Source organism: Coregonus clupeaformis, chromosome 27, assembly GCF_020615455.1.
Source record: "Coregonus clupeaformis isolate EN_2021a chromosome 27, ASM2061545v1, whole genome shotgun sequence".
In the NCBI taxonomy this organism is placed as follows: domain Eukaryota; kingdom Metazoa; phylum Chordata; class Actinopteri; order Salmoniformes; family Salmonidae; genus Coregonus; species Coregonus clupeaformis.
The window spans coordinates 45,776,108-45,802,399 of record NC_059218.1 but is presented as its reverse complement, the minus strand read 5'-3'; the positions used below and the strand labels follow the sequence as shown (position 1 = coordinate 45,802,399).

Below are 26,292 nucleotides of genomic sequence, written 5' to 3'. Positions count from 1 at the left end.
AGAATGGGCAAAAATCCCAGTGGCTAGATGTGCCAAGCTTATAGAGGCATACCCTAAGAGACTTGCAGCTGTAATTGCTCCAAAAGGTGGCTCTACAAAGTATTGACTTTGGGGGGAGTGAATACTTATGCATGCTCAAGTTTTCTGTTTCTTTGTCAAATTTCTTGTTTGTTTCACAATAACAAATATTTTGCATCTTCAAAGTGGTAGGCATGTTGTGTAAATCAAATGATACAAACCCCCCCAAAAATAAATTTTAATTCCAGGTTGTAAGGCAACAAAATAGGAAAAATGCCAAGGGGGTGAATACTTTCGGAAGCAACTGTATAGCTTAGTACTCTATTTAACACTGTGGGTGTGTAGGTCTTGAAACAATCACCTTGGATCTCAAAATGATATCAAGTGAGCAAAATAAGCATATTTTCACCAATTAGATTTCAATCAAAATAAACAATTTACTTTCTTTCAAATTTTTCCCAAATAAAGTTTACAAAGTCCAAATCCCAATTAAAATCCCAACCCAAAAGTCTCAATGTCCAATGCAAATAAGGAAGTCCAAAATTCAATCCAAGCACGGTTCTAGATCAGAAAGTCATTTTAGAAAGACTAAAATTGAGCTTTTTGGCCATCAAGGAAAACGCTATGTCTGGCGCAAACCCAACACCTCTCATCACCCCGAGAACACCATCCCCATATTGAAGCATGGTGGTGGCAGCATCATGCTGTGGGGATGTTTTTAATCGGCAGGGACTGGGAAACTGGTCATAATTGAAGGAATGATGGATGGCGCTAAATACAGGGAAGTTATTGAGGGAAACCTGTTTCAGTCTTCCAGAGATTTGAGACTGGGACGGAGGTTCACCTTCCAGCAGGACAATGACCCTAAGCATACTGATAAAGCAACACTTGAGTAGTTTAAGGGGAAACATTTAAATGTCTTGGAATAGTCAAAGCCCAGACCTCAATCCAATTGAGAATCTGTGGTATGACTTAAAGATTGCATCTTCGAAGTGGTAGGCATGTTGTGTAAATGAAATGATACAAACCACCCAAAAATTCCAGGTTGTAATGCAACAAAATAGGAAAAATGCCAAGGGGGGTGAATACTTTCGCAAGCCACTGTATATGCATATATAGGCTCATTTTTGGTTTGTATTCCGTAGATTTTATTTAGAAAAAGCCCATGTTATCACACACAAACCTGCAGCTTGTCAGTTGACGTTCGAAGTTAGCGCTCTTCTGCCCACGGAGCAGTGACAGAGTTCTATTGAGCAGCGACCTCTTTTTTTAACCTTGATCTTAATGACATTCTATTCAATCTAATCATGTTACATTCTCTGAGTAAATTGTATGTAACTTATTAACTATATATGGTAAAGACATCGGGGTTGGACTATTGGTTTTCTGATGCAATTCTCTATTGAATGAACATTGTCATAAACATTTAACTGAAATAATAATTGTCTCATTCAGGCCCTGACCAAAGGCACTAACGTGCACAGTCCTCTGCTTCAGGTGCTGGTGAGTGTTCTTTCTGTTCCGTCTCTGCAATACATTGTTAGGTTCTGAACAAACAGAGTATAAACTCAAACTGACGACTAGTAAAAGCTCAAACCAAGTTTATTCAATCCACTGGATGCTTTAACTGCAAACACACTTTGTACATGATCAAACATGCATTTATACAGTACAAGTCAAAAGTTTGGACACACCTACTCATTCAAAGGTTTTTCTTTATTTTTACTATTTTCTACATTGTAGAATAATAGTGAAGACATCAAAACTATGAAAAAACACATATGGAATCATGTAGGAACCAAAAAAGTGTTAAACAAATCAAAATATATTTTATATTTGAGATTCTTTAAATAGCCACCCTTTGCCTTGATGACAGCTTTGCACACTCTTGGCATTCTCTCAACCAGCTTCACCTGGTTTGCTTTTCCAACAGTCTTGAAGGAGTTCCCACATATGCTGAGCACTTGTTGGCTGCGTTTCCTTCACTCTGCTGTCTCAAACCATCTCAATTGGGTTGAGGTCGGGGGATTGTGGAGGCCAGGTCATCTGATGCAGCACTCCATCACTCTCCTTCATGGTAAAATAGCCCTTACACAGCCTGGAGGTGTGTTGGGTCATTGTCCTGTTGAAAAACAAATGATAGTCCCACTAAGCCCAAACCAGATGGGATGGCGTATCGCTGCAGAATGCTGTGGTAGCCATGCTGGTTAAGTGTGCCTTGAATTCTAAATAAATCACAGACAGTGCCCTCTGTGGGGACTACACAGCTTTACGGTGGGAAATACACATGCGGAGATCATCCGTTCACCCAAACCACATCTCACAAAGACACAGCGGTTGGAACCAAACATTTGGACTCCAGACCAAAGGACACATTTCCACCGGTCTAATGTCCATTGCTTGTGTTTCTTGGGCCAAGCAAGTCTCTTCTTCTTACTGGTGTCCTTTAGTAGTTGTTTCTTTGCAGCAATTCGACCATGAAGGCCTGATTCACACAGTCCCATCTGAACAGTTGATGTTGAGATGTGTCTGTGACTTGAAATCTGTGAAGCATTTATTTGGGCTGCAATTTCTGAGGCTGGTAACTCTAATGAACGTATCCTCTGCAGCAGAGGTAACTCTGGGTCTTCCATTCCTGTGGTGGTCCTCATGAGAGCCAGTTTCATCATAGCGCTTGATTGTTTTTTGTGACTGCACTTGACTGACCGTCATGTCTTAAAGTAATGATGGACTGTCATTTCTCTTTGCTTATTTGAGCTGTTCTTGACATAAAATGGACTTGGTCTTTTCCCAAATAGGGTTATCTGCTGAATACCCCCCTACCTTGTCACAACACAACTAATTGGCTCAAATGCATTAAGAAGGAAATATTTTCCACAAATTAACTTTTAACAAGGCACACCTGTTAATTGAAATGCATTCCAGGTGACTACCTCATGAAGCTGGTTGAGAGAATTCCTTCAAGACTGTTGGAAAAGCAAACCAGGTGAAGCTGGTTGAGAGAATGCCAAGAGTGTGCAAAGCTGTCATCAAGGCAAAGGGTGGCTATTTAAAGAATCTCAAATATAAAATATATTTTGATTTGTTTGGTTACTACATGATTCCATATGTGTTATTTCATTGTTTTGATGTCTTCACTATTATTCTACAATTTAAAAAAAAATAGTAAAAAATTAAGAAAAACCCTTGAATGAGTAGGTGTGTCCAAACTTTTGACTGGTAGTGTATGTCAAGAAGAGATTAGGGATGTGACTACTCTGAACATCTGTTTCCCAAAACTTTGCGGTCAGAGTTGTCTGGTAGCAGTTCCACCTACAATTGACCTTCTGCTCATCTTGATCAATAAGGTCTAATATAGTGACAGGAATAAGTATATTTCAAGTTAAGAACCCAACAACATGTTGCCCTTGATCTTGACCCAGTTCCATTAAATTACACAGAAGAATAGGGTTGTTGTGGTATTATTAACCGTATTACCGCCACACCGGCAGTCTTGAGTCATGACCGAAGTCACATTCCACGTGGCATTTGAGTCATGGTAATCTCCTCTTATGCACTGTGGACATGCATTGGTAGATCCCAACTCGCTAACTACCATCAGGTCGCTAATGGCCTGGTACTCAGCGCTCTATTTTCATTTTAACCACTCTGACATCAATGCATATGCAATCAAAAATCATATCAAACACTTATGATCAGAACAGTATCGTGCTTTTAAAACTCACCTCACTGTGATTGATCAATTTGAAGAAACAGTTTATATTTGTAGGAAGGAACTACATTTGTGTACTGTTGGCCAACCGATGGCGCAATTGAATACAACACTGTATCATCTGCATACAAAACAAACAAACAAAATTCAGCATTAACAATGTTATTTATATAGATTGTAAACAGTAGTGGGCCGAGTATCAAATCTTGGGGCGCCCCTTTATATAACTTAAGGAATTCAGATTTATCCCCATCTACCGGAGTTCTGTCATTGAGATAAGTATGAAACCATCGGCAAGCATCAGTACCCAACCCTATCAAGGACAGCTTATTCAACAGAATAACATGGTCTACAGCATCAAAAGCTTTCGACAAGTCTACAAACATGGCAGCACAATTATATCTATCATCTAAGTTATTTGCAATATAATTTACAACAAGCATGGTAGCCGAATTGGTGCTATGTTTAGGTCTGAATCCGGATTGATTAACATTAAGAATACCATTTACAAATAGAAAAGAACGTAGCTACCAATGATTCTAGTATTTTCGCAAGACAGGGCAGCCTGGAAATGGGTCGATAATTATCATGATCACTACTATCCCCTCCCTTATATAGTGGTAGCACAAAAGCTGCTTTCCACACTTTTGGAATATTTCCTGGTACTAAAGTTAAATTAAAAATGTGTTGTTACTGAGCCAGCAACGAGGGGCGCTGCATACTTAAGCAAAGACGAGTCCAAATTATCAGCCCCTAATGCCTTCTTGGTGTCTAATAAGGCAGAAATAACTTCTGTTTCTGTGAGTTGCCAAAAATAAAAACCCTGACTACCATTTCCCAAGTCACTCGAGGTTTACTGATCATCCATCGAGGCAACTGGAGGCTGTATGTGGGTAGAACAGTCAACTGGAGGCTGTATGTGGGTAGAACAGTCAACTGGAGGCTGTATGTGGGTAGAACAGTCAACTGGAGGCTGTATGTGGGTAGAACAGTCAACTGGAGGCTGTATGTGGGTAGAACAGTCAACTGGAGGCTGTATGTGGGTAGAACAGTCAACTGGAGGCTGTATGTGGGTAGAACAGTCAACTGGAGGCTGTATGTGGGTAGAACAGTCAACTGGAGGCTGTATGTGGGTAGAACAGTCAACTGGAGGCTGTATGTGGGTAGAACAGTCAACTGGAGGCTGTATGTGGGAAGAACAGTCAACTGGAGGCTGTATGTGGGTAGAACAGTCAACTGGAGGCTGTATGTGGGTAGAACAGTCAACTGGAGGCTGTATGTGGGAAGAACAGTCAACTGGAGGCTGTATGTGGGTAGAACAGTCAACTGGAGGCTGTATGTGGGTAGAACAGTCAACTGACTGGCCCAGACCAGTATGACCACAGTTTCTTTGAAATAGGAAACCAGCTGAGATAAAATGCTGATTAAAAGCATCACAAATCGTAACTTTTTCAGTAATGATGAGTCTAAAATGACTTGCTTAGGCAGGGAAGTAGAGGAATGACCCCGCTTGAGTGAAGTAATGGTTTTCCAGAAGTAGAAGAAAGCTCTGAATAATGTAGATCATGAAAGAACGCCTGGGGCGAGACATTTAAAAAAAATGTATCTTCACAATTATACAAGGGTCAGAGTTTTTCAATTTGGTATCTCTAATGCAAGCAATAGGGCAGAGGTCGCTGAAATCATTTGCAAAAACACCACGAGCCAAATAGTTATGGGGACGGTTACTCAGGATAAGTTTAATCAATGAGGAGTTTGCTAGGTTTTTTACATTAATCTGAGTGGGTTTCATTATCAACTGAGTCAAGTTGAACTCAAGACGAATATTCTTAAACTGATCTGAGGCATGTGCAATCAAGATTAAGATCTCCTAACACAACCAGTTAAGATACCAGAAAGGGTTTTAAATATTCAGAAATAATACTAACAGCCTTCGCCAAAGTGGCTGGAGGGGGCAGTAGACAGCAGCAATAAATATATGCATATTTTGGGGACAGAGATGCTAAGAGAGTATGATGCCATAAGAGAAGATCTTACCTAAATAGCCACCCCTTGTTTTGTCTATCACATCTGAAAATGTTGTAGTCTGCAATGGCAACGTCCTTATCCATAATCAAATTATTCAGCCAGGTCTCTGAGATAAACAGGAAGTCTGGGCTAGTGTCATGCACCCAGACATCCAGAAAGTCCAGTTTAGACATTTATATGTAACAGTCCAAGCCCTCTGCGAGATTTGAAAACAGCAGGAGTATCTTGGTCCGTGTGGATATAAGGGAAAAGGGTGTGTACGTATTTATGCCTACTCCTCTGCTGTTACAGTAGGTGGCAGCATAGGGCTCTCCAACCCAGCAACTCTTTAAATATTACATTTCTTGTTTTTTTGTTGCGTAACCCTTGCAGGGAAACCATATCTGCTGACGATCTCTTTAAATGTTTCAAGAACCTTATGTTTTTTTTGTGTGTAACCCTTGCAGGGAAACCATATCTGCTGACGATCTCTTTAAATGTTCAAGAACCACATGTTTTTTTGTTGCGTAACCCTTGCAGGGAAACCATATCTGCTGACAATCTCTTTAAATGTTCAAGAACCTTATGCTTTTCTTTTGCCATCATGAAGCACATTCCATGTAATAAGTTGGATTTTGTTGTTCTTTACTTTGTCTGTTCCGTCTATCATTGAAGAACCGGATAAAACATTTTAGCAGACATGTTGTATGAAGGCGGTGGGCATTCCATGGAATGGGAGAGTCATAATATGAATACATAGTTATTATATACATTACATACTGTAAATGTATATAGAACTTGTGAACATGTGGGCTGAGCAGACATTTAACAGAAAACAAACAAAAACATAAAGCAAAGTACTTCTTTGTACTTTGAGGCGCTGTGCCTTTTTAGGACTTTTAAAGGTCCAACTATTCTATTAAACTATTCTGTTCTATTCCAATCTCTTCTATTCCATTCTATTCTATTCACAAATTATGAGTAGGTCCAATGTCCAACACCTTCCTTTACTGCAGCTCCTACTACAGTCTCTCTCTCACTGTGACACACACACACACACACACAGACACACACACGCACACACACACACACACAGCTCCATGGTGTGTCTGTAATGACTTGGGCCAGGTGGAATCTAGAATCTGTTGTAGCAGAATTTCCCTTAGAGCTCTTGTTCTAATGTTCTATTGTCTGTTCTCCATGTTCCTTCTCAGACTGGTCTCATAGACTAGACGTAACATAGTAAATGTAAATCCGGAACACTCAAATTAATATGATATGTTACGTTTGGTATGGTTACATAAGATATAAGGCTACTTAAGGCAAAAACGAAAGGAGGGTGGTTGGTCGGGTTAAATGGGTGGGCATGTAACGCGAACATCTAGCAACCCAAATGTTGTGTGTTCACACTGACAACTTTAGCATTTTAGCTAATTTGCAACATTGTAACTACTTGCTACTTTGCAACTACTTAGAATGTTAGCTAACCCTAACCTTAACCATTTCAGCTAACCCTTCCCCTAACCTTTAACCTAACTCCTAACCTTAACCCTAACCTTAACTGTAACCCTAATCCCTAGCCTAGCTAACATTAGCCAGCTAGCTAATGTTAGCGTTAGCCACCTAGCCATCTAGCTAACATTAGCCACAACAAATTGGAATTCGTAACATATAAGTTTAGCAAATTCATAACATATTGTATGTTTTTCAAATTTGTATCATACTGTACGAATTGCAATTCGTAACATATTATACGAATTGCAATTCGTAACATATCAAACGAAATGGATGATGGACATCCACAAATTAATACCATAAGAAACGTAATATTTCATACTTATTGGAGTGTCTAGAACATACATAATAATACGAAATGCTCTGAGACAAAGTTGTCCTTCTCTTGTTGTTTTTCAGAACATTCGTCGTATCGAGATGGGTTCTGGTCAACCCCGGTTCCGCCTCATGATGAGTGATGGCTTGCACACCATGTCCTGTAAGTAGTATTACATTATTAACGTTATTGGCATTGGTAATAATGTAATCACTATGATTCCTTAGTAACATTGCTAAAAACATAAACTTAGTAATGGTTCTTGCTCATGATGTGTGATGACCTGCACACCAGGTCCTTTGAGCCTAACCTGTCTGTGCCCACTCTGTGTGTGTGTGTAGCCTTCATGCTGGCCATCCAGTTGAACAGTCTGGGTGAGGAGAACTGTCTGCTCCCCCACTGTGTGTGTCTACTGAAGAGGAGCGTCACCAACATACTGAAGGATGGAAGGTACACCTGGACTCTGTTTCTCTCTCTCTCTCTCTCTCTCTCTCTCTCTGTCTCTCTCTCTCTCTCTCTCTCTCTCTCTCTGTCTCTCTCTCTCTCTGTCTCTCTCTCTCTCTCCCTCTCTCTCTCTCTCTCTCTGTCTCTCTCTCTGTCTCTCTCTCTCTCTCTCTCTCGCTCTCTCTCTCTCTCTCTGTCTCTCTCTCTGTCTGTCTCTCTCTCCCTCTGTCTCTCTCTCTGTCTGTCTCTCTCTCCCTCTGTCTCTCTCTCCCTCTGTCTCTGCATACTTTTCTCGTTCCTTCTTTTCTCTTGTCTTTCTGATCTGTCTGTGTTTTTAATGTGTGTGTGAGTGTTGCAGGTGTGTGGTGATAGTATTGGACATGGAGGTAGTGAAGTCAGCAGAGGAGATGGGAGGGAAGATTGGAACACCCACTCCCTATGTAGGAGGTAAGACAACAACAACAACAACAACAACTGCAACTGTTATTCATCCAATGCATTACAGTATAACTGCTTCGTAACACATTATACCTCCAAGGCTTTAAGTAAAGTTTTATATGATATGTGTGCAGGACATGTTTGTTATTTTATACTATCAAATGGTTATCTAAGGCACTTCCACTGACAGGTCTGTGGGTTTGTTGTGTGAATTAGTTAATGAATTAATTTCTCTCTGCCTGTTTTTTTTTATGTTTGCAATGCATCAGTGCAGCAATGTATCAATTTAGCCAATGTGATCACATCACACCAGAGCTACACATCACTCTCTCCGTTCAAACTTCCCCGCCAGTTCATTGCCAACACTGTAGCCTATTTTATAGCCACTCAGCAAGTAAGAGGATCGATCGATGCTTCTCTCCACCAATAGGCTTAGGCCTATTAAAAATGGCTGAAACAATGAGGAAGACAGAGAAATGTGTAAGTTAGAAGTTAATTCACATATTCATGCGTCATTAATATAGCCTATATATTAGGCTATATATTATAGGCCTGCTAAAGTGAATCTAGGCCACCATCTTTGTTATAGGCAAACCTAAAAGACAGAGACCCAAAGAATATCCAGCGGAGTTTACCCTTATCAATAAGTGGTCGCACAGATTTAGATAAAGCACTCAATTTAAAATGTAGTGTCAACATAACCACCCATTGCTTCACTAACATTGATCAACAGCTGATCATTAGGCAATGGACAGGTTGCTATGGACAGGTTGCTATGAACAGTTTGCCTGCATGTCTTTCTATTTCCATCTTCATATAGCCTATATCACAGCTGTCTCTACAGAATATCTCCCCCTTAAAACATTCCTCGTCAATTTACATGATAGGCGTAGGCTACATTTATTTAGCATTATCATATAACGTAGACTCGTTTTTTGAAAGGATTTGAAGCTAAGGAATGGACTGAAGCTAAGGCAAGGTTTTTCATAAATTTTTGGGAAAGGAGAAATGTGAATCGCTTATGTGTCTGCGTGAGATTAACTGCAGGTGGGTTTGATTGATGGCTCCTTTTAGGTGGGTGGGTATGAGTTCGCTAATTCTCTATGTCCATTCAGAAAATGTCCTAAAATAGGCCTAGCCTGTCTGGACTTCATCTCTTTAATAAGATAGAAAGAAAACTGTAGGCAGCAAGTGTCTTGATGGTCGACATGTGCGATCGAGGAATGACAACAGGTACCAGTTTTTTTATTTCCTGGCTTATTAAATGGGGTGCAACTTAATGCAACGTACCCAAGCTCCTTTCATTACTCATCCTGTAGGATAAATAGCCTATCCCAGCGTTTCCCAAACCAAGCGGTGCATATTTTTTGGTTTTTGCCCTAGTACTACACAGCTGATTCAAATAATCAAAGCTTGATGATTAGTTCATTATTTGAATCAGCTGTGTAGTGCTAGGGCAAAAACCAAAACGTGCACCTCTTGGGGTCCCCAGGACCGAGTTTGGAAAACGCTGGCCTATCCTAATATTTCCAGTAGTATATTATTTTTCTCTCATTACTGCGTCCTCTCTAGAAACTTAGAACAACATATTGCCAGTGAGAATGACCGTAGCAGCGTTGGTGACGTAATGCACATTTTTGGGAAAAGTGGAGGGGAAAATGCATTGAACTTGGTGTGAATGGTTTAGTGCGTCAAAATCGGAATCTGTATCTTTTTTCGAAATTCAGACGAAAAGATCATCGCAACGCAGTTGGTGAGAAAAGGCCTTTAACCTTACCTGTATGTGTAGATAAAGTACCTGTCTTTCTTGTCTTTGTAGGACCAGTGTTGAGACAACAAATTGTACCTTTGCAACTTCGGCTTGGTCTGTCCACGCTCTTATAAACCAGTCTTAACCAGTCTTAACCAGTTACCTGTGTTCTCTGTAGTGTTCTCTCCAGGCCAGACTAGCACCCCTGAGAACCAGCTCTCTGCCCAGAGCTACCCTGCTGCTTCTACTGCCTCCCCTCACAACCAACCCAGTGGTGAGTTTCATCATAATGTACTGGAATGTAATGGAATGTATGTTCTGCTGCTGCTGCTGCTTCTACTGCCTCCCCTCACAACCAACATTAGTGTCAGGATAATGTAGGCTACTTTAGTGTCATGGTCATGTTATTTATAATGTAGGCTACTTTAGTGTCATGGTCATGTTATTTATAATGTAGGCTACTTTAGTGTCATGGTCATGTTATTGATAATGTAGGCTAATTTCGTGTCATGGTCATGTTATTGATAATGTAGGCTACTTTAGTGTCATGGTCATGTTATTGATAATGTACTAAACGCTGATCATCATCTATATGGGTAAAGCTCCAGTTTGGCCTCTGATAGACATGGGCTGCGTTTCAATTCTTGACCCTTCACTCAGAAGTATGCACTTGTTCACTCCACCTCATGCATTTAAAAGCATTGGATTGGTGCAAGCATGGCTGGAGGGAGGTTCTACCATATTCCTCATACCAGTCCATTCCTTTTAGCATGGCTGGAGGGAGGTTCTACCATATTCCTCATACCAGTCCATTCCTTTTAGCATGGCTGGAGGGAGGTTCTACCATATTCCTCATACCAGTCCATTCCTTTTAGCATGGCTGGAGGGAGGTTCTACCATATTCCTCATACCAGTCCATTCCTTTTAGCATGGCTGGAGGGAGGTTCTACCATATTCTTTATACCAGTCCATTCCTTTTAGCATGGCTGGAGGGAGGTTCTACCATATTCTTTATACCAGTCCATTCCTTTTAGCATGGCTGGAGGGAGGTTCTACCATATTCTTTATACCAGTCCATTCCTTTTAGCATGGCTGGAGGGAGGTTCTACCATATTCCTCATACCAGTCCATTCCTTTTAGCATGGCTGGAGGGAGGTTCTACCATATTCTTTATACCAGTCCATTCATTTTAGCATGGCTGGAGGGAGGTTCTACCATATTCCTCATACCAGTCCATTCCTTTTAGCATGGCTGGAGGGAGGTTCTACCATATTCCTCATACCAGTCCATTCCTTTTAGCATGGCTGGAGGGGAGGTTCTACCATATTCTTTATACCAGTCCATTCCTTTTAGCATGGCTGGAGGGAGGTTCTACCATATTCCTCATACCAGTCCATTCCTTTTAGCATGGCTGGAGGGAGGTTTTACCATATTCCTCATACCAGTCCATTCCTTTTAGCATGGCTGGAGGGAGGTTCTACCATATTCTTTATACCAGTCCATTCCTTTTAGCATGGCTGGAGGGAGGTTCTACCATATTCCTCATACCAGTCCATTCCTTTTAGCATGGCTGGAGGGAGGTTCTACCATATTCTTTATACCAGTCCATTCCTTTTAGCATGGCTGGAGGGAGGTTCTACCATATTCTTTATACCAGTCCATTCCTTTTAGCATGGCTGGAGGGAGGTTCTACCATATTCCTCATACCAGTCCATTCCTTTTAGCATGGCTGGAGGGAGGTTCTACCATATTCTTTATACCAGTCCATTCCTTTTAGCATGGCTGGAGGGAGGTTCTACCATATTCCTCATACCAGTCCATTCCTTTTAGCATGGCTGGAGGGAGGTTCTACCATATTCCTCATACCAGTCCATTCCTTTTAGCATGGCTGGAGGGAGGTTCTACCATATTCTTTATACCAGTCCATTCCTTTTAGCATGGCTGGAGGGAGGTTCTACCATATTCCTCATACCAGTCCATTCATTTTAGCATGGCTGGAGGGAGGTTCTACCATATTCCTCATACCAGTCCATTCCTTTTAGCATGGCTGGAGGGAGGTTCTACCATATTCTTTATACCAGTCCATTCCTTTTAGCATGGCTGGAGGGAGGTTCTACCATATTCCTCATACCAGTCCATTCCTTTTAGCATGGCTGGAGGGAGGTTCTACCATATTCCTTATACCAGTCCATTCCTTTTAGCATGGCTGGAGGGAGGTTCTACCATATTCTTTATACCGGTCCATTCCTTTTAGCATGGCTGGAGAGAGGTTCTACCATATTCTTTATACCAGTCCATTCCTTTTAGCATGGCTGGAGGGAGGTTCTACCATATTCTTTATACCAGTCCATTCCTTTTAGCATGGCTGGAGGGAGGTTCTACCATATTCCTCATACCAGTTACTGTAACGTGTACACTATAAAGTCCAGCAGGGGGAGCCATCCTTGACTTGTATTACTATCAGTGTGTGTTTCTCCTTTGTGAACGTTTAGTTCACAAGCATGACAGTGTGTGTGAGTGTATTCACGTTTGTGAGTGTTTGTAAAAGTGATGGTGTGTGTGTGTACGCCTAGACTTGGGTGGTATACCGTATCCCGGGGTATTTTGAAATACAGCTGAAATGATTTTCTTGATATTCCGATTATTTTCTTGATACGATCGTCCTGTACTGATCTTAACGACATAAAATGAACCCAATGATTCAGATATAGGGTACTCTCTCTCCCCTCTTGCTCTCTCTCTCTCTCCCCTCTTGCTCTCTCTCTCTCTCTCTCTCTCTCTCTCTCTCTCTTTCCCCATCCCTCTCTCTCTCTCTCTTTTTCTCTCCATCCGGATACCGTGTGAATGAATATTGATGTTAACTACACCGTCGTCAGCCGTCTGCTGAAAATAGCAGCTCTATCTGTGATCTCCCCCAGGACACACACACACACACACACACACACACACACACACACACACAGAGAGTAGGATATACTGTTTGCTGTGATCCACAACAGGAGCTGAAATTCAGGGGAACAGACTGTGGAATCTCTTTATCCCTGCCAATTGCTCCCTTGTCTCTGTTCAGTTCTTCCTCCATACTAAACTAAACTGGGGCAGGACGTGTACAATACATTATTTAGGCTGCGTCACAAATGGTACTCTATTACCTATGTGTAGTGCACTAGTTTTGACGAGGGCCCATAGGGCTGTGGTCAAAAGTAGTGTACTATGTAGGGAATAGGGTACCATTTGGGACTCAGCCTTACACACTGGCCCGTGTTAACGCTTTCAACTCAAACAATGTTTTCTTCTCACAGACAGACAGGCAGACAGACAGGCAGACAGGCAGACAGACAGACAGGCAGACAGACAGGCAGACGGACAGACAGGCAGACGACAGTACAGTATGAAGATGGACAGAAAATGCTTCTCCAATAGAATGGAATCCCTGTTCACGCTTGTTGGCAATGTCATGGCGACATTAGATAGCTAAGCTCATGCGCAGAAACACGTCGTCGGATCTAATGGTCGTGTTGCGCCAAACTGTGCATGTGCAGGCCGTCAAATCAAAGGAACTCCTTCGTTATGAAGTTTTTTTTTGACGAAAATGAAAACATGGAACTTTCACATGGAACAAGGACATGGAAAATATACAGAGCCTTCAGAAAGTATTCAAACCCCTTGACTTATTCTACATGTTGTTGTTACGGCCTGAATTCAGAATGGATTCAATATAGATTTTTATCTCTCCCATCTACACACAATACCCCATAATGAAAAAGTGAAAACATGTTTTTATAATTTTTTGCAAATGTATTGAAAATGAAATACAGAAATATCTCATGTATGTAAGTATTCACAACCCTTTGCTATGACACTCCAAATTGAGCTCAGGTGCATCCAATTTCTTTTGAACATCGTTGACATGTCACTACATTTTGATTGGAGTCCACCAGTCGCCAATTCAATTGTTTGTACATGATTTAGAAAGAAACACACCTGTCTATATAAGGTCCCACAGTTGACATTGCGTGTCAGAGCAGAAACTATACCATGAAGTCCAAGGAACTGGCCGTAGATCTCCGAGATAGAATTATGATGAAGCATACAGTACCAGTCAAAAGTTTGGACACACCTACTCATTCCAGGGTTTTTCTTTATTTTTTACAATTTTCTACATTGTAGAATAATAGTGAAGACATCAAAACGATGAAATAACATATATGGAATCATGTGGTAACCCAAAAAGTGTTAAACAAATCAAAATATATTACATATTTGAAATTCTTCAAAGGAGCCACCCTTTGCCTTGCTGACAGCGTTGCACACTCTTGTCATTCTCTCAATCAGCTTCATGAGGTAGTCACCTGGAATGCATTTAAATTAACAGGTGTGCCTTCTTAAAAGTTAATTTGTGGAAATTCTTTCCTTCTTAATGCGTTTGAGCCAATAAGTTGTGTTGTGACAAGGTAGGGGGGGTATACAGCAGATAGACCTATTTGGGAAAAGACCAAGTCCATATTATGGCAAGAACAGCTCAAATAAGCAAATAGAAACGACAGTCAATCATTACTTTAACACATGAAGGTCAGAGTCCGGAAAATCTCAAGAAAAGTTTATTCAAGTGCAGTCGCAAAAACCATCAAGCGCTATGATGAAACTGGCTCTCATGAGGTCTGCCACAGGAAAGGAAGACCCAGAGTTACCTCTGCTGCAGAGGATAAGTTCATTAGAGTTACCAGCCTCAGATATTGCAGCCCAAATAAATGCTTCACACACAGAGTTGAAGTAACAGATACATGTCAACATCAACTGTTCAGAGGAGACTGCATGAATCAGGCCTTCATGGTCGAATTGCTGCAAAGAAACCACTACTAAAGGACACCAATAAGAAGAAGAGACTTGCTTTGGTCCTTTGGTATAATGAGTCCTAATTTGAGATCTTTGGTTCCAACCGCCGTGTCTTTGTGAGACGCAGAGTAGGTGAACGGATGATCTCTGCATGTGTGGTTCCCACCGTAAAGCATGGAGGAGGAGGTGTTATGGTGTGGGGGTGCTTTGCTGGTGACACTGTCTGTGATTTATTTAGAATTCAAGGCACACTTAACAAGCATGGCTACCACAGCATTCTGCAGCGATACGCCATCCCATCTGGTTTGGGCTTAGTGGGACTATCATTTGTTTTTCAACAGGACAATGACCCAACACACCTCCAGGCTGTGTAAGGGCTATTTTACCAAGAAGGAGAGTGATGGAGTGCTGCATCAGATGACCTGGCCTCCACAATCACCCGACCTCAAATCAATTGAGATGGTTCGGTATGAGTTGGACCACAGAGTGAAGGAAAAGCAGCCAACAAGTGCTCAGCATATGTGGGAACTACTTCAAGACTGTTGGAAAAGCATTCATCATGATGCTGGTTGAGAGAATGCCAAGAGAGTGCAAAGCTATCATCAAGGTTACTTTGAAGGGTGGCTACTTTGAAGAATCTCAAATATAAAATATATTTTGATTTGTTTAACACTTTTTTGGTTACTACATGATTCCATATGTGTTATTTCATAGTTTTGATGTGTTGTGGTAAGTTCGTCCTTATACTGCTCAAAGAACCAAAGTATTTCAGAGTTTTTGTAGAATTAAGATAGACTTTATTACATAAGCAAAAGAGCCGAGGTGGTTTGCAAAGCATCTCCCTTCCACCTCTCAGCTCTCAGTTTATATAGTCATTTTACATACATTTTTAGCTTAACCCATCCATCTTGGGTTCCCCCACCACTGTCTCCAGTTTCCCCCTCTTGACCGCTCTGCCCACTTCTTTAGTCTATGATAGTGGCGAAATCTGACTTCCCCTCCTATGTATGAACAGCCCTGTCATGTAAAAATAATCATGTTCAGTTTGAACTCTGTTCAATCCCTGGCTCGACCTGGAGATTGATTGTGGACCTGCCATGTCCAACAGTCAATCTCTCAAACATACCCATGCCCAACCCCTCTCTCCCCTCCCATCATGCTGTAATGAATCAAGAAGCCGCCACAGGAGAGACAAAGGGTTTAGCCTGAACTCTGTTCAACCCTGACTCCGTTTTCCAGACTATGCCTGAAGAGAGAGGCAAAGGGCAGCAGTCTGGTTTCAGTCACTGATAAGGTAGGACAGCCGTGGATTAGGGAGGAGCGAGGAATTTGACCCGATGACTCTGCCTAGAGGTGTCCATCCAACCAAACTGAGCAACCTGGTAAGAAGGACCTTGGTCAGGGAGGTGACCAAGAACCCAATTACCACTCTGACAGAACTACAGTTGGGAAAACCAGAAGGACAACAGTCTCTATAGCACTTCACCAATCCAGGCTTTATGAGAGAGAGGCCAAACGGAAGCCACTCCTGAGAAAAAGGCACATGACGGCACACCTGGAGTTTGTAAAAAGGCACGTGAAAGACTGAGAGCATAAGGCAAAAGTTTCTGTGGTCTGATGAGACAAAAATTTAGCTCTTTGTCCTGAATGCAAAGCGCTATGTCTGGAGAAAACCAGGCACCCATCCAACACCCTCCCTACCGTGAAGGATGGTGGTGGCAGCATCATGCTATGGGGATGCTTTTCAGCGGTACGGACTGGGAGACTGGTAAGGATAGAGGGAACAATGAATAGAGCCAAATACAGTCAAATCCTTGACGAGAACCTTCTTCAGAGGGCAAACTACCTTAGACTGGGGCGAAGATTTACGCTCCAACAGGACAATGACCCCAAGCATACAGCCAAAGCAATGCTGGAATGGCTTCAGAACAAGAATGTGAAAGTCCTTGAGTGGCCCAGCCAAAGCAGAGACTTGAATCCCATTGAAAATCTGTTTAAAGACTGAACCGCTCCCCATCTAACTTAACAGAGCTTGAGAAAATCTGCAAGGGAGAATGGGACAAAATCCCAAAATCCAGATGTGCAAAGCTGATACAGTCACACCCAAGATGACTCAAAGCTGTAATCGCCGCCAAAGGTGCTTCTACAAAGTATTGACTTAGGGATGTGTATACTTATGTAAATTAAATATTTCAGTATTTCATTTTCATTACATTTGCAAAAATGTCTAAATAACGTGTTTTCACTTTGTCATTATGGGGTATTGTGTGTAGATGGGTGAGAAAACCCCCCAATTGAATTCATTTTGAATTCAGGCTATAACAACAAAATATGGAATAAGTCAAGGGGCATGGATACTTTCTGAAGGCACTGTAAATATAGCTGTTTTTTCTATACATCGGCAGGACAGAACAGCAGCGTTGGGTTAACTCAAGGTTGGTGTTGTGCGAACAACAGCTGGTCTAATATTAAGAAAGTCTCGATGTTCTGCTCGCCTGAGTTAGAATACCTCATGATAAGCTGTAGACCACACCATTTACCAAGAGAGTTTACATCTATATGTTTCGTAGCTGTCTATTTACCACCACAAACTGATGCTGGCACTAAGACCGCACTCAACCAGCTCTATAGGGCCATAAGCAAACAAGAAAATGCTCACCCAGAGGCGGTGCTCCTAGTGGCCTGTGTTTTTAATGCAGGAAAACTGAAATCCGTTTTACCTCATTTCTACCTGCATGTCACCTGTGCAACTAGAGACGAAAAAACTCTAGATCACCTTTACTCCACAAACAGAGACGCATCCAAAGCTCTCCGTCGCCCTCCATTTGGCCAATCTGACCATAACTCTATCCTCCTGATTCCTGCTTACAAGCAAAAACTCAAACGGGAAGTACCAGTGACACGCTCAATACGGAAGTGGTCTGATGAAGCGGATGCTAAGCTACAGGACTGTTTTGCTGGCACAGACTGGAATATGTTTACATATATGTTTATATCCGTCACCGGCTTCATTAATAAGTGCATCAACGATGTTGTCCACACAGTGACCGTACCGTATTTTTAAATAGTTATATATAGAGGTGACAGCATTGGAAATGCTTTTGGCGGTTAATCTGCTTCTGTTTTGTGCGTGGCACTGTGTGCTGTTTTCGATGGATGGGTCCTGGCCTCTCGAGGCCCTAGGGATCCAGAGGGACGGGGGTGGGATGCCGATCACTGGGATGACGGCTCAACATGGGATGGGGAGGGGCTTTAGCGTGGGAATTAGTGGAGAACAATTGAAGGGATACTTAGTAGCAATGCAAATATCATGGTACAGCTATATGGACACTCAATCATTACAGGTTTTTTTTATGGTAAATTTACAAACATATATAATGATAAATAGACTTGAAACTTGTATCTCATTATGGTGTATGGTGAAATAAGTATAGCCAGTTATAATTGTAATGGCTTAGCTGATAATAACAAAAGAAGAACAATATTTAAATGGCTCAAAGAGAAGGAATATAATATCTATTGTTTACAGGAAACTCATTCAACAATTCTAGATGAAGTTGCGTGGAAAAAGGAATGGGGGGCGAAATATACTTCTCCCATGGGCAAAGAAATTCAAAAGGGGTGATGATATTAATTAATAGTAATTTCGATCCGAATGTGCAAATTGTCCAAATAGATACGCAAGGTAGATGGATTATTTTAAATATGTTATAGGACAATAAACAGATATGGCTCATTAACATTTACAGACCAAATAATGATGATCCACATTTTTTGACAATATATATATATATAATAAATTATCAACCCTGCAAGCAATTCAAGACAATATTATTATGGTGGGGGATTATAATACTGTTTTAAATACCTCAATGGACCGTAAAGGAAATCACACCACAAACAATCACCCACATGCTCTTAAGGAAATCGTGAATGTCATGGATACATTAGAACTAGTAGATATATGGAGGCTTAAATATCCTGATCTAGTGAGATATACATGGCGGAGACTCAATCAAGCTAGTCGTCTTGACTTCTTTCTGATCTCATTCTCGTTGGCACCAAACGTTTATAAAGTGTTGATAGGGGACAGAATGCGATCGGACCATCATATAATTGGCATATACATTACTCTTACTGAATTTCCACGTGGGCGAGGATATTGGAAATTTAATCAAAGCCTATTGGATGATAATTTATTTTTAACTAGGACAAAGGAATTTATAACTGACTTTTTCCGACATAACATAGGTACAGCAAATCCCCTTATTGTATGGGACACCTTTAAATGTGCCTTTAGAGGCCATGCAATTCAGTACTCATCTCGAAAACAAAAGCAATTTAGGTCAAAAGAGTTTATACTAACAAATGAAATAGAAAGTCTAACAGAACAGATAAAACTGTAACATAGAGGCTCAGAATAAATTAGAGGAAAAACAAAAATAAATGGAGAAACTTATTCAAGAAAGATCAAGTGTAATATATTATCAAAATAAAGCAAACTGGATGGAATATTGGGAAAAATGCACCAAATTATTTTTTAATCTTCAACATAGGAATGTTACCAAAAATAATTTAATGAAATTGGTTACAATTGACGGAATAACCCATGATTCACCAAATGATATTTTGAAGGAAGAAACAAGGTACTTTAAGCATATGTTTTCGTTTCAGTCGCCTCCATCTCCTCTAACTGAAGCTAATTGTAGAGATTTATTTTCTATTGATAATGTAAAATTAACAGCCATACAGAAAGACTCATGTGAAGGTGAAATTACAGAGGAGGAACTTCTGGATGCAATTAAAGACTTTAAGTCCGGGAAAACTCCAGGGTTGGATGGCATACCAGTCGAAGTATACCAAACCTTTTTTGATATACTTAGAGGACCGCTATTAGCATGTTTTAACCACTCCTATGTAAATGGTAGATTATCTGACACTCAAGAAGAAGGTCTGATCTCATTATTACTGAAACAGGATACAAGTGGAAAATATAAAGATCCAGTCCATTTAAAAAATTGGAGGCCCCTTACACTTCAGTGTTGTGATGCAAAAATTCTAGCAAAATGTATAGCGCATAGAATTAAAAAGGTATTGTCGGATATTATTCATTCTAATCAGACAGGTTTTTTACAAGGAAGATACATTGGAGATAATATAAGGCAAGTATTGGAAACAATAGAACATAAAATGGGTCAAAATCATGTATAGTAACCCTAGGTGTAAAATAGTAAATAATGGCTATTTCTCAGAAAGTTTTAAACTATCAAGAGAAGTGAAACAAGGTTGTCCACTATCGGCATATCTATTTATTGTGGCCATCGAGATGTTAGCTATTAAAATCAGATCCAACAATAATATCAGGGGATTAGAAATCCAGGGCTTAAAAACAAAGGTGTCATTGTACGCTGGTGATTCATGTTTTCTTTTAAATCCACAACTAGAATCACTCCACAGCCTCATAGAGGATCTAGATACATTTTCTAACCTCTCTGGATTTACACCAAATTATGACAAATGTACTATATTACGTATTGGATCAATAAAAAATACAATTTTTACATTGCCATGTAGTTTACCAATAAAATGGTCTGATGGTGATGTGGATAGACTCAGAATACATATCCCAAAGGAAATAAATGATCTCACTTCAATAAATTATAATAGAAAGTTAGCAAAAATAGATAAGATCTTGCTACCATGGAAAGGTGGGTTCCTGTCAATTTGTGGAAAAATCACCCTGATTAACTCATTAGTATTATCCCAGTTTACCTATTTACTTATGGTCTTGCCTACGCCTAGCGAACAGTTTTTTAAATTATATGAGAAAAAAATATTCCATTTTATTTGGAATGGCAAGCCAGACAAAATTAAACGGGCCTATTTATATAATGAATATGAATTCGGAGGACATAAATTATTAAATATTAAAGCATTAGACCTATCACTAAAAGCTTCAGTCATACAAAAGTTATACTTAAATCCGAACTGGTTCTCTAGCAAATTAGTAAGATTGTCTCACCCAATGTTCAAGAATGGCCTTTTTCCCTTTATTCAGGTTACAACCACTCACTTTCAGTTATTTGAAAAGGAAATCATCTCCCAGATATCACTATTTCTTAAACAAGCCATTGAAAGTTGGTTGCAATTTCAATATAATCCTCCAGAAACGACAGAACAAATAATGCAAAAATATTGTGGTTAAACTCAAATATACTAATTGACAAAAAAACTTTTTATTTTGACAAAATGTTTAAAAAAGGTATAATCTTTGTAAATGATGTCATCGGTAGAACTGGTGGAGTTATGTCGCATATGCAGTTAACAAAAACATATGAAAATGTCTGCTCTACCCAAAATTACAACCAAATAATTGCAGCCTTACCACCAAAATGGAAGAGGAAAGTGGAAGGAGGAGAAAGTAAGGAATTTGTCTGTCGGCCTTGCATTAAAGAACATAATTGGTTAAGGAAAACTGTGATAAATAAAAAGGTATATCAGTTTCATTTAAGGACCAAAGGATTGACAGCCGTCCCATATAGATTGCAAAATAGTTGGGAAGAGATTTTTGACGTACCGATCCCATGGCATAGTGTTTATGAACTGATACGCAAAACAACACCGGATTCAAAACTTAGAATCTTTCAATTTAAATTATTATATAAAATTCTTGCTACCAATAGAATGTTATTTATATGGGGGATACAATCTTCCCAGCTCTGCAGATTTTGCTGCGAAGAGACAGAATCATTAGATCATTTGTTTTGGTACTGTCCATTTGTAGCTTGTTTTTGGACACAGGTCCAGGAATGGCTAAAGGATTGCAATATTTACCTGGAGCTAACCCTGCAGATAGCACTACTATTAGCAAAAAAAAATATTTTCAATTCACAATCTGTAGAAACAATGAGAATAGAAAGGTTCAGAACTTTTGTAAGACATCACAGTACAGTTGAAATATATACAGTGGGGAAAAAAAGTATTTAGTCAGCCACCAATTGTGCAAGTTCTCCCACTTAAAAAGATGAGAGAGGCCTGTAATTTTCATCATAGGTACACGTCAACTATGACAGACAAAATGAGAAAAAAATTGGTAGGATTTTTAATGAATTTATTTGCAAATTATGGTGGAAAATAAGTATTTGGTCAATAACAAAAGTTTCTCAATACTTTGTTATATACCCTTTGTTGGCAATGACACAGGTCAAACGTTTTCTGTAAGTCTTCACAAGGTTTTCACACACTTTTGCTGGTATTTTGGCCCATTCCTCCATGCAGATCTCCTCTAGAGCAGTGATGTTTTGGGGCTGTCGCTGGGCAACACGGACTTTCAACTCCCTCCAAAGATTTTCTATGGGGTTGAGATCTGGAGACTGGCTAGGCCACTCCAGGACCTTGAAATGCTTCTTACGAAGCCACTCCTTCGTTGCCCGGGCGGTGTATTTGGGATCATTGTCATGCTGAAAGACCCAGCCACGTTTCATCTTCAATGCCCTTGCTGATGGAAGGAGGTTTCACTCAAAATCTCACGATACATGGCCCCATTCATTCTTTCCTTTACACGGATCAGTCGTCCTGGTCCCTTTGCAGAAAAACAGCCCCAAAGCATGATGTTTAAACCCCCATGCTTCACAGTAGGTATGGTGTTCTTTGGATGCAACTCAGCATTCTTTGTCCTCCAAACACGACGAGTTGAGTTTTTACCAAAAAGTTATATTTTGGTTTCATCTGACCATATGACATTCTCCCAATCCTCTTCTGGATCATCCAAATGCACTCTAGCAAACTTCAGATGGGCCTGGACATGTACTGGCTTAAGCAGGGGGACACGTCTTGCACTGCAGGATTTGAGTCCCTGGCGGCGTAGTGTGTTACTGATGGTAGGCTTTGTTACTTTGGTCCCAGCTCTCTGCAGGTCATTCACTAGGTCCCTCCGTGTGGTTCTGGGATTTTTGCTCACCGTTCTTGTGATCATTTTGACCCCACGGGGTGAGATCTTGCGTGGAGCCCCAGATCGAGGGAGATTATCAGTGGTCTTGTATGTCTTCCATTTCCTAATAATTGTTCCCACAGTTGATTTCTTCAAACCAAGCTGCTTACCTATTGCAGATTCTGTCTTCCCAGCCTGGTGCAGGTCTACAATTTTGTTTCTGGTGTCCTTTGACAGCTCTTTGGTCTTGGCCATAGTGGAGTTTGGAGTGTGACTGTTTGAGGTTGTGGACAGGTGTCTTTTATACTGATAACAAGTTCAAACAGGTGCCATTAATACAGGTAACGAGTGGAGGACAGAGGAGCCTCTTAAAGAAGAAGTTACAGGTCTGTGAGAGCCAGAAATCTTGCTTGTTTGTAGGTGACCAAATACTTATTTTCCACCACAATTTGCAAATAAATTCATAACAAATCCTACAATGTGATTTTCTGGATTTTTTTCCCTCAATTTGTCTGTCATAGTTGACGTGTACCTATGATGAAAATTACAGGCCTCTCATCTTTTAAAGTGGGAGAACTTGCACAATTGGTGGCTGACTAAATACTTTTTTCCCCCACTGTATGGCAAATAGAAATCCTATATGGATGGTGTTAAAAGATAGATGGGAGGTGTTGAATGGAATTGAAGGATGGGACTAATAACAACTAACAACAAACAATAACAAGATAACTAATAATGTAGGCACGCTGTGTCCATAATAAGTGAATGGGTTGTAGGTTGGGAGCTTTTGTGAAGGAGCACAGTTAGAAAGATATGGCATATAGAAGCAAACCGGATGGACATCTGAAAATGATCGGAGAGGTTGAGAGTAGAATAAGTTCAGGAGAAAGAACAAACAAAATGTAATTACTGTAAAATTGACTGTGTCCATAAAATGTAGATAGTGGGTATGGGCTGGAAGTAGAGGCCTAGGCGTTGTTGTTCACTAGTTTACTCCAAGTGGGGAAAGGGTGGCGGGGTTGGAAAGTAATAAAGGGGAATATATATATATTTTTTAAGGATATGTATGTGTATATGTGTATGTATGTGTATGTATATGTGTGTATATATATATATATATATATATATATATATATATATATATATATATATATATATATATATATATATATATATATATATACATACACATACATACACATAAAAACATGGGGGATTGGAAGTGATGCAGACAATTACATTGATGGAAGTTACAATCTATCTGCAATATTAAGCTGATCTTCCACCCCCCAAAAAAATAAAACAATAATAATAATAAGGAAATCACAGTACTCCCTCTGACGAACCATCAAATAGGCAATGCGTCAATACAGGACTAATATCGAATCCTACTACACCGGCTCTGATGCTCGTCGGATGTGGCAGGGCTTGCAAACTATTACGAATTACAAAGGGAAACCCAGCTGTGAGCTGCCCAGTTACACTAGTCTATCAGACTGAAACATACACGAGAGCACCAGCTGTTCGGGACGACTGTGTGATCACGCTCTCCGTAGCCGATGTGAGTAAGACCTTTAAACAGGGTAACATTCACAAAGCGAGAAGGCCAGACGGATTACCTGGATGCGTACTTGGAGCATGCGCTGACAAGCTGGCAAGTGTCTTCACTGATATTTTCAAACTCTCTCTGACCAAGTCTGTAATACCTACACGTTTCAAGCAGACTACCACAGTCCCTGTGCCAAGAACGCCAAGGTAACCTGTCTAAATGACTGTGGCACTCACATCTGTAGCCATGAAATGCTCCTGAACAGCTCATACCTCCAAGCCATAAGACTGCTGAACAGTTAATCAAATGGCTACCAGGACTATTAGCATTGACCCCTTTAAAAAAATATGTTTTGCACTGGCTCTCTTGCTCTGGCTCTATGCACACTCACTGGACTCTATACACACACACACACACACACACACACACACACACACACACACACACACACACACACACACACACACACACACACAAATAGAAATGCTGAAGGTGCCAGATGTATCAATAGGCTATTAGAAGAACAGGGAACTCTTGTTGGCGTGAGCAGATATGTCTCCCGCACTGTGTGCACAGTTGTATGCAGTGACATGCATAAAAGTTTGATAGGCTACTGAACTGAAGTAGAGGACTCATCAATTCAGTCACAACAGATGAGGTATTTTCGGAATAAAACGATATGAGTAAAAAACATGAGTGAACCAGCGGTTTTTGACCAACGCATGCTTCATTTGGATGGTTTGGGCTCCCACGAACCGGACCGATGCACTTGTATCTTAAACATTTGAACCCGCAGACCGATGTATTGGTGAATTGTTACATCCCTATTAAAAGGTTATAAGAAGAAAGGTCCTAAAAAAAATGCTTCTCTGTGACATCACAGGGTAGGATTAAAAGTAAGTAAAAGTGATTTTCAAAAAACCTGAGTTTCTTGCCAGAGGGAGGGTATTTCTTTGCTCCCCACATCATCGCGAATCTCATAGTGTTATGTTTTTTACTTTTTTTTGTTTGTTTTTTTTTTACATTTGATGATGTCATCGGGTAGAACGTTTTAACTTTATCTTTTTTTCTACAAAACGTATAAATGTGCCGTGTTCACATATGTAGACACTGGTATTGTGCTGGAGATAATTAAAATGAGGTTGAAAAGTGGTGGAATTTTCCTTTAAGACCTTTGCTCGAATCTAGGTTTTGCCTTTGGGAAATCAAGAAAATTAACAACTAAGGACGAATTTGTCACTTCTCCCGTTGACTTCCCGAACCCCGGTCTGATCTGTCCAGTCTGCTTCGCGAAGCGTTCTTGGAATTAGAAGCCTTCTTCCCACTTGGGCCTCTGGGTTTAGAAACTCTGTGTCCTAACTGCCCTGTGTGTTTTCCTGTGTCTTTTGGACTCCATGTTCCGGCAGCCTCCTCTTCTACCAGAGGCCCAGGTGGCAGAGGAGACTCGGGGAAGAAGACTCCTACAGCTACTCCTACTACACCTGGAGGTTCTGCCACTAAAGTAGTCCCCATCGCCAGCCTCAACCTCTACCAGACCAAGTAAGACAGTGTTGTGTGTTTGTGTCAGCCTAATCTGTCTCAGGACTGTGTGAGTGAGTGTACCAATCATGTCACGGACGTCTTTTCAAACTAACAAAAACTGATCCAGGAGTTGCTGTTGTGTAGCGCTTCTCACCAACTGTAAAAGTGCTGAATAATGATGGTTTAACTTTGGTCTCTCAGTGGACAACCTAGTTCCTACTGTGTGTGTTTCTCTGTTTACATAGAAATGAAATGC

The 26,292-nt window shown here is 40.5% G+C and overlaps 1 protein-coding gene across 1 annotated transcript in view; it reads left to right on the top strand.

The window, feature by feature from the left end:
• Positions 1-26,292, top strand: part of LOC121542009 (replication protein A 70 kDa DNA-binding subunit) — a 118,595-nt gene that overhangs the window by 8,287 nt on the left and 84,016 nt on the right. Inside the window, exons 2-7 of the mRNA XM_041851431.2 lie at positions 1,474-1,521; positions 7,652-7,730; positions 7,910-8,018; positions 8,371-8,459; positions 10,379-10,474; positions 25,922-26,054. Coding sequence (XP_041707365.1) covers positions 1,474-1,521; positions 7,652-7,730; positions 7,910-8,018; positions 8,371-8,459; positions 10,379-10,474; positions 25,922-26,054 — 554 coding nt within the window. The remainder of the gene's footprint in view (positions 1-1,473; positions 1,522-7,651; positions 7,731-7,909; positions 8,019-8,370; positions 8,460-10,378; positions 10,475-25,921; positions 26,055-26,292) is intronic.